Raw genomic sequence first — 9,752 nt, 5'->3', positions numbered from 1 at the left:
AAAAGAACACGGAGCGGGCCTTTTTTTCCCCCCTCGAGGTATAATTTAAGTAGGAAAATCAGGGTTCAATGTCAAACAATTACGCAGAAAACAACAGAAAATCACAGAAAGCGCCTTTGCTGATGAAAGATGGTAATGGTGGTGGTGGGGGGGGGGGCTATACATCTGAAGTTATGTTCTATCGGGAACTCCAACCAATAAGCAAACCATCGGCAAACAGCGGCGTTTTCCGTGTCTCACCACAGCAAAGTCAACGGAGCCATACGAGCAACGCGGCGTCCACCGTCCAGTGGGAAGTTCACGGCCTCGAGGTCCAAGAGAGATGATGATGGCCGCTATTACAGTTAAACAGAGCGCGTCATTATTGTCCAGTCACTCTCTTCGACGACATGTGAGTGTGTGTGTGTGTTTGTGTGGGGGGGGGGGGGGGGGGGGGGGGGGCGTTACTGTTTGAGCTCCAGAGCCCAGACATGTTGAGGCCATCCAGTCCGCCCTTTACTCTTCTTGTCGCCCGCTGACGAGGTGGATGACGATGAGGATGAGGATGATGAAGTTGTCTTGGGGACCTCCACCTGCAGACACACGACACGATTTATTGTTATTTATAATATGCACGTTGAAATAGAGTGCATCTTTTGGTTTTGATATGGAGCGCCCGTGATGTTTGCCTGTGTGTTTGTACTGTAATGATATTGTATTTGGGACAAGCCCAGTTTGGTTAATACTCCGGAACACGTACAGTTCACACAAAGGGATAGATCTATAGATAAGACCAGACTTATTGACATTACGATAGCCTGCGCAGTGGTTAGTAAGCGTCACGCTGTGATGGCGGCCACCTGCCTCAGGTGTTCGGGTATGACAGCAGGCTTCGACTGAATTGAAACCGGGTTCCCTACAGTTCGTTTCATGGTAAAAAAAATAATAATATAATAATAATATATATATATATATATAATAATTTAAAAAAAGTTCAACTCTGGTTGTGTGTGTGTGTGTGAGAGAGAGCCCATGTGAACGCTTTTCTCAACAACACATTTCCTGTAGGCCTAAACCGTGCAGAGGTTTAATGTGGTGAAAAGCAGAATCGACTAAAAGCTAAAATAGCTTTAAATGTTTAAAGATAAGTGATCAAATCACAACAACAATAATAATCATTATTATTATACGTATAATTACTCCGATTATACATATGATAATAATAATAATAATTATTATTATTATTATGGTGTTTAGCCTAATCAAAATGTATTCATATGATATATAGGCCTGGCAGAATAGCATATAATAGTAACATCATTTTAACGATTTATGCCGTTTAACTACACTTGCAGACGTGCACGCGAGGAGAATGTCTATATGTTTGCCCCGGTCACTGTTGTGGCCTAATCCCTTCACTCACAGTGAGTGTGCACAGTTTGTCCTTAATAATAATAATAATAATAATAATAATAATAGTAATAATTGGACTGTTGTGTTTGATGACATAACCTGCCATATCCCAACAGTGTTGAATGGCGTCATCCTTATTCAGTGAGTTACGATGAAAGACCATTTTTTATATCATTTTTCTCTTACTTCAAATTTCATTAAAAACAAACAAACAAACAAACAAACATGTGACAGCGTATATGGGCCCAGGCCAATTCTGAAACGGCAAACCAAATCACAACACACACTTGCAGTCCGCCAGCCACCATCCGTCCAGGCCGGCACTGGAGGCGGAAAGCCGCTCTTGAAGCGGTGGCACTGGAATATGAGTATCGCTCAAACAGGACCCACCCCGTGCAACATGCCTACAGGCAAACGCATCAATGATTCACTCTGTGAAGGATATTTAGTTTGTTTTCTCCTTGATACATTTAAATGCTTTACTACGTTTTTACGTTTTTGTTTGTTTTGTTTTTTATAAAGTAGGGCTATTTCGTGCTATTACTCCTCTCTCGCCAACTGAGCGATTGGTTTTATTTTGTCACTATGGTGCAATTTTAACTTTGAGGTGCCCTGCCATTAGCAATTTACATCAACCAATTACAGAAAAAAACAAAAACAAAGAGAGGAAAGATGGTTAATAGATCAAATGAATCCCCATTCTTTCTATTGCGCAAGTTTTCTTTTATATTATGTCCTAAAGTCTCTTGGCCGCAAATGCCTCATTGGCCGTAACAACGTGATGTGGTCTTTTTATGAATTTTTTTCCCCCAACAAAAAGCGAAAAAAAAAACAAAAAAACTAAACAGGTTATATAAAAGAAAAGGGGGCAACAACAACAATAATTAATAATGAATGTGGATAAAATACTAACTGGATCCGTGAGCAAGGAATTGTGGTTTTTACACACACACTGAGTTTATCTTGGGCCTATATTATTATTATTATTATTATTATTATTATTATTACGGATATGTTGAATTATGAACATTATGAATTACAAGCAGATTATAATGTTATTACGAGAGCAGACCCCCCACCCCCCATGTCAAATAATCATTTAATCTAAAATGTAATCAAAAGTCATGACTGCTTTTTTAACTACACATTTTTGACAACTGTGCTACAACATTCTGAGATTATTGATAAATGCCATGTACTCACAATGTGCTTAATAGTAGTGGATAATACCTCATCACCTCAACTAAAACCTGACTAAATACTAACAAGCTAAGAGCCAGTAGCTCTTTTATGGGCAATTTTGAAGGCTCTTGCAGCATACACATGACACCATTTTCCGGTCCCATTCCTCTGTCTAGAAAGAGATCCAGAGATCTAGAAGTCTGCAGACTGCCCATCACTGGAAGTAAAAACCACTGCTAGTGTCTTTCCAATCAGGCCGCTCAAAGCATCGCTGGCATGCAAAATTACTCTCACAGTACAAAATGCTATCAAGCGTGACACAGAGATAGCGATTAAAAAAATGTTTTAAACAAGAGTTTCCTTTTCTGAAAAATGACCACTGCAACAAAATGAGAAGGTGTGCCGTAATTCAATCAGTATCAAGTAATATCAAGTCCAAATCTATCAGAGAACAATTAAACAATTTGATCCAAATGCAAATCCAAATCCACATAATCAGTCTGCACTGTGGCGTGTGCTCGGCCGAAGATCTGACAGAAAAATCGTGCGTATACTCATAATATGTAATGAAAACATGGATTAAAAGCGTGGCCTAAGAAATAAGTCAAACTGATCAAGACAGACCTGGCATGGTTTTAAAATCCAGCAGCGCTCCGTCCCTGCCTCTGTGAAGTCAGTTTTGCACAAACTGGATCATTGATTATTCCACTCTAGTTCAACAAACTAAACAAATCCACATGGAAACCAGCCTGGATTAAGCAATAGTTGTAATCAGTGACAAAACCCCCCCGCAAAAAAACAAAAAAACGTACAACAGTGTGGATGAAGAAAAAAAAAAGAAATCTTTCATGAATTGTGAAAAATCTGTACCTCAATTCTCCCTTGTACACACTGAGATGTAATATAGACTCACAGCCACTGAAATGACTATTACCTCAAGTCCCCCCCCCCCCCCCCCCCCCCCCCTTCTTTGCAAAGCTTAGAGGCCATCCTCTTAAATACACTTCAAATTCACTCATGGGTTAACCACTTAATCATTAATGTAAGAGCACATTGAGGAGCATAGGCAACATTATATGCTTTTGCCTTAGCTACACTGACAGTCAAACTCATTACAGTGACTACGTGTTTCGTCTTCATTTGTTTAAAAAGGCTTTTTTTTTTAAAAGGAATTCTGTTCACATATATACTTTTACTCGACTACAGCGTCTCAGGGTGCAGTGTAGCAGGGGAGAGCGTGTGTTTGAATCCTGGACTGGAGTTTCGCGAAAGAGTTGACATGAGTTATTAACGGGACTACATCCTCCTATTAGTGATTGCAATTTGAAATGTGAGGGGGGGGGGGGGGGGGTTGCTTTCTGGCTTCAATTATGCACCACACTTCCTATAGGCAGCATGCTAGGCAACAGACAGGAAATAATTATTCTGTTCTATTCTCTTCCATCCTGACCTGCTCTGCGTGGTCATGTATTGTTTGTTCCTGTGCGTATAGTCTCCCTGCTGGACTGAAGCTTGACGTTAGCTCCAGGTAAGGTAAGATGTGGTGGTGACGACGACATAGCCGTGCTCCATGAGGTAAATGTGCGGCAACAACAACAGGCAACTTAGTTTTGTCAAAGCATGTAGAATCAATGACATGTGATGCTCCGCTCTGTTTGCATGCAGCATTGAATAGAAACACCTTCAACTGTTAACCTTTAGATCATAAAGAGGGTGTATAACTGAAATATAAATAAAGTAGCAGCACTTTGGTACTACTGGCTACTATGTTTGAAAGAGCACACATAGATTCACGCCAGTGTATGTGGATCAGCTGAGCTCCTGAAAGCAAAAGCCACGCAATGACAGTGGAAGTGGGTTTGAATCTCTTGGATGTGCCAAACAATAAATCCTTAGCCACTTCAGGACCTTGTAAAGCTGTAGCCATAGGATGCCGGCAGCACACAACTGGGGCCCAAACTATGTGGATAATATGGCGGGTCTGCAAGGACGAGACCATCAAAAAGTGCTGCCGGGAGTAATAGCGGTGGGTCTGCACTGCTGAACCGGCAGCCCCCCTGGCTCCAAGCTGTCTGAGGATGGCAACCAATTTTCTGGCTCCACTGTTATACAGACTTGATCATCCGGACTATACCATTATTGCATCAAATCTTTTGGTTTAAATGGTTCAACTGTATGGGGAGGAAATATGGTATTTTTTTCTCTTCCCTTTAGTAATCAATGGTTATGAAGTCAAGTGTCCATTATAAAAAATGGGTAAACACACTTACATGACTGTTTACTCTCTCTTTAGCAGTCACCCCATGTGCTTCACTGGCTTTTTAAAATTCCTCCCCCCAAAATTCATGGGCCTGTACGATTACCCGGCCATGTGTGCAATTCCTGCACAGGAAAAGCCTGTGTTGCTGTTTACTTATTTTTTTCTCTCTTCTCTCTCTCTCCTGTGTAGACTGGCTGTTTTGCTGAGCTGGGTTTACACCAGCTCTCTAGCATTGTGACTCAGTTAAAGATGTCAACATTAAGCTGGTGTTAGTCTTTTGAATTGCTGCAGTGATGTGTGGTGTGGGCTTGCTTATCATGTCAGCATGTGGTTCTAAAAGAATCATATAAAGATTTCCAAAAAAAAAAAAATGTCACATAGCACACAGGTTTCCTAATTTACATTTCCGTGTTTATATATATATATTTATTTATATAAGTGTATATAATAGCCAATGCTGCGAGCTGACTATTTTAGGCCTACCGGACAGCTTCATCTTCTCCTCGAAGAAATGAGACGAGTTTAGAAGCCAATCAGCAAAAATAATCCGTGGCTTGTTAGCGAATCTCGGGTCAAAAAATTAGAGGCGTCTATTATACCATTTTTTTTTTTTTTTTTTTTGTGTCACGATGTGGAGCATATTTATGTGCCAATGACCCACGACCTTTGAAAAATAGAATCTCAGCTGGCATATAATACTCAGCAACAGGACTATATTTTAATGGGCTTGTGATAAGACATATATATGTATGTATATATATATGTATATTAATATATACATATATGTATATGCACAGAAGAGAAAACAATTTCTATGAACAGCAGAAAGAGTAGAATTTGAATTAGAATGAAATAAAAGTTTCATTGCGTGGATTTATGTGCCATGCAAAACTGATCTGTAATCAAGAAGCTCCGCGGGCCCCTATTTGATAAATTCTATGTTATGTTCTATCTACACGCAGACAGATTTTTACACCAAATTACCTTATTTTTTTTATGGATTTTGGAGTAATTTTTTTTCGGGGGGGGGGGGGGGGGGGGGTTCTGACGCGAGAGTGAAAAGCAAGTTTCCACAATGGCCTCCCTCCTGTCGGACGTTGCCTTGTCGGATCGCCGGTTTCCAGACCTAACGAGTAGGACGAGTTTCCAGGGTGTTGCGAGCACACCCTCCTCCACGAGATAAACCACTGCAATACACCCGGGAGAATTACAATTTTTTTCCAGCGGCGGCAACACAAAGCGAAATGAATGTTAGGTCGCGGCTCGTGCCAACCGAAAATACAATTAGAAATCAAAAAGAAAATCGATTTGAATAACAACAGTGACTGCAGTTGCCAAAGTTACAGGAGTCGATTTAGATCCGGTAATTGCGCGAGGCTACGCTTTATCTCTCCATCACATTAGGTCCTTAAAAGCTAGCTGCCTAATCCACTGTTAAGGCGGCTGCTTCTCTCCCTCTCTCTCTTTTTCCTTTTTTCTTCCATTACTGACCTGTAAAATGTGTCTGCTGCTCAGTAGAATATGGAGCCGAACTGAAGATTCGGAAAAGGCCTTTGATTATAGACCAGTATTATAAACTGCACCCTCTCCAAAAATAAATAAATAAATAAATAAATATATAAAACATTTAGCAGATTTTGACCTATTGCTATGGGAGGGTCAGCTATAGACTGAGAGACTATACCCGTGTTCCTTTAATATAGGGTTACAGCTAACCAGAGGGAAAATTATGTTATTTACTCACCTGCTATTAAAAAAACAAAAAAAAACAATAACAAAAACTTTAAGCACGCGTACGTCGTGGTGCACGCGCTCTTACCGTCTCCCTCTTCCTCCGCTCCTCCCGAGCCTCCGTCTTTTTCAGCTCGGCCTTGAAAGCCTGCGTGTCCCCGTGCTGCCCGTCCTTGTCTAGGATGTCCATCAGGTAGGATATGTAACTGGTGGCCAGCCGCAGCGTCTTTATCTTGGACAGCTTGGTGTCTGCCGGGACGTTGGGGATACACTCCCTCAGCTCCGCAAAGGCCGAGTTAATGCTCTGGGTCCGCCGCCTCTCCTTGCGGTTGGCCGTGGGTCTCCGCTTCACGGTCCGAGGATGTGTGTGGTGGTGGTGCATGTTGACAGTGGCCCCGTTCACCGAGATGGCGCCGGCCCCCGGAACCAAGCCGCCGGGTCCGTAGTGATGGTGGTGGTGATGGTGGGGGTCCAGGGCGCCGGTAGACCCGCCGCCGTTGTTGCCATGGTACTCTGGGCTGTAGCCGGGCGCGAGGCTATACTCGGTGGGAGACATATCCGCGTGGCTTATCAGCCAGCTTGTAAAGTACGGAGGGGCCCCAGTGTCCTCATGACACCGACCGGCCGCCGCCGCGTGCAGGGAATAATGGTGGCTGTCGTGGTGGTGCATGACCGGGTGGTGAGGGAAGCCCGAGACGAGACTCATAGTGACACACGCAAACGCGCAGTCACGCGCACGCGTACATACTCTCTCTCGCACGCGCGAACACACGCAGGTCCTCCTCGGGTGCCGCAGCAGTGAGCTCGCCTTCGCTGTTCAACGGCTGTCCAGAGCAGATGTTTGCATCTCTGAATAATCTCCCCGGCGGCTTCCGAAAAATAAAACAGCCCCCCCCACCCCCCACCCCCCGGTCCGATCGTGACGGTAGGCTATTCCGCGCGACAGTCGAGATCCGGGCTAGTCCTGTGTATAGTGGCCCTGTAGGCCGCTCAGTTCTGTCCACACAACTCCTCCTCCATAGACTTGGTTCCTCTCCCTCTTGTTGTAAAGTCGCAGCAGCGCCTCTTCCTCCTCTCCTTCTTTTTCTGCTTTTGGATATTCACAGTGCGTGTTCCTCCGATTTCCCTCTGTCCTTCATCTCATCCTTGCCTGCGAGTCAGTTAGCAGCCGTCAGCCTCAGAGCCGTTTGGCAAGGCAGGACCAGTCTGGGCAGCCACTGGGTCACTACTGGCCAGTTGATATTGAGCTATGGGAAAGCCAGCTGAGAGAGCAGAGAGTCTGGTATACTACGTCATCTTCACCGGGAGGAGAAACTGACTTCACAGCCTCTGTCAACCAATGGCGAACCCCCCCAAACCCGCCCCTGGCCCCGTCTGGTCTGTTTACTTCTCTTTAATGTCAGAACGCACGCCCGCACGCACACACACACACACACACACACACACACACACACACACACATGCGCACGCACACGTCGCAGCATAAATAAGAATAAAATAAGATGATCCTGTTCTCGTTTATAGCATTTAAAGCGATTTGGTATACACATAGTCAATATATATTGTTTTATACATTATAATATATATTATTTAACGAAAAATAAATGTCGTGGGCACGCAGAGGTTAATATGGTCCACATATTTCCAGTTGAAAAATAAAAATAGCCCATTAAAATAGTCCCACTGTGAAGGCCATAGAGACAGACACTGGACATGTGCAGTGCAGGTCCGTTTTCTGAACAATGCATTTATTTCATTGACTCAAATCAAGGGATTTGTGTGTCACACACACATACACACACACACACACACACACACACACTCAGATGCACTGCAAAACAGGATAGCAGAAAATACTGCAACCAAGGGTTAGTCACGCTCGGCTCTAATTTCACTGACAACAATCATATAAAAATGTGATTTTATGGGCCATGTTATTTTATTTTATTTATTTATTTATTTATTTATTTATTTATTAGCTTTACAGTATTATGCATTTGAATTGACCTTTGCAGTCCTTAAATAAGGCATTGCTGCGTCCAGAATAGCGATTATTTATAAATAAATAAACGATGAGACCAAATAAGAAAAAACAAAACAAAAAAACCCCGGTAAAGAATACCAAGTTGTAGCATATTAATATGACGCTTCATGCATAGACACCTTAAATATAGTTATAATTTGTGGTGGTGGTAACGATAATAATAATAATAATAATAATAATAATAATAATAATAATAATTTATGACAGGATTGTGCCTGGCACGGAGGCAACATTTTCAGACAGTTACAAAGCGGTTAGTTATAGTTACAGGCTTTAGGTTCATCCGAACACGTGAGATCCGTGTTCATGTGGGCTACATGAGCACCCGAAAAACTGCCGGGGCCCGGTTCCGAGCTGACAACCGTGCGACCCCGACCTTCGGGCCGCTTCCCTCGGCTTCCGCGTGACGAAAAAGTCCGCCGCATCTCCGGAGCTGCTCGACCTTGAACTGGCCGTTTTGAACCTATTTCAGAGCCCGTGGCGTTTTTCCTGTCATGCTTTAATCGCACAAGTCCAAGGCTACTCTTTAATCCCTCCATTTACGGCAATTATGTTCATCCTCATGCGCTTTCATATCAAACGCACTCAGAGCGTTATACAACAAATATTTACTGGAATATGAATGGATGGCCTATACAATTCCACGCTTAAATATTTGCAGTTATATTTCTTTAGCTGCTTCCAGTTCGGCTCGAGGGAGAAATCAAATGCCAACTTACATCTGGGGATGCATATTGTCCTGATGTGGAAAATAAGGAAACAGAATAAAATAAATACATGTTATTAGCGGGAATCATTTCTAGTTGTGGGGATAATTTAAGCAGGGGCTTCCTTAAACGTTTCACGTCATCAGAATACAAATTTGCCAACAGTCACAAGGGGAGCCATTGGAGTAGCTTTGTCGATCAAAACCTCCAAGATACTGAATTATAGAACCAGTATCTCAACAAATATTCAGCCTGAAATTAGGCATCACTGTTTGTTTATTTATTTTTTTATAATGCCAATTTCTACTAAATCCAAATGACTAATGAGTAGTAATAGAAATTTGGTTGGGGGCGCCTGGGCAAATCCTGCTGAACCCTCTAGGTGACGCTGTGGAGGCCACTGAAGACCTTTCAAAGCTCATTAAAGGAGCCTGAT

The 9,752-nt window shown here is 42.8% G+C and overlaps 1 protein-coding gene across 2 annotated transcripts; it reads right to left on the bottom strand.

The window, feature by feature from the left end:
* Nucleotides 1–443: 443 nt before the first annotated feature.
* hand2 (heart and neural crest derivatives expressed 2) lies at nt 444–7,271 on the bottom strand. Of its 2 annotated transcripts, none has more exons than XM_070925047.1 (2): nt 6,654–7,271; nt 444–572 (listed from the first exon to the last, which is right to left on the bottom strand). In XM_070925047.1, exons 1-2 carry the CDS (start codon nt 7,269–7,271, stop codon nt 444–446), a joined length of 747 nt encoding a protein of 248 aa, XP_070781148.1. The 2 variants fall into 2 exon arrangements, with proteins under 2 accessions (XP_070781148.1, XP_070781156.1); XM_070925055.1 differs by having other exon boundaries at nt 444–557.
* Nucleotides 7,272–9,752: the final 2,481 nt, after the last annotated feature.

This window comes from Enoplosus armatus, chromosome 2, assembly GCF_043641665.1.
Source record: "Enoplosus armatus isolate fEnoArm2 chromosome 2, fEnoArm2.hap1, whole genome shotgun sequence".
NCBI lineage: Eukaryota > Metazoa > Chordata > Actinopteri > Centrarchiformes > Enoplosidae > Enoplosus > Enoplosus armatus.
This window is presented reverse-complemented; position numbering and strand designations above follow the sequence as displayed.

What these genes read in the sequence shown, in the direction of transcription:
- hand2 (XM_070925047.1), bottom strand. Translation starts at nt 7,271, where the DNA reads ATGAGTCTCGTCTCGGGCTTCCCTCACCACCCGGTCATGCACCACCAC. An exon ending in AGCGGAGGAAGAGGGAGACG is followed by an intron (nt 573 to 6,653) that starts GTAAGAGCGCGT and finishes GTGTGTCTGCAG; the next exon opens with GTGGAGGTCCCCAAGACAAC.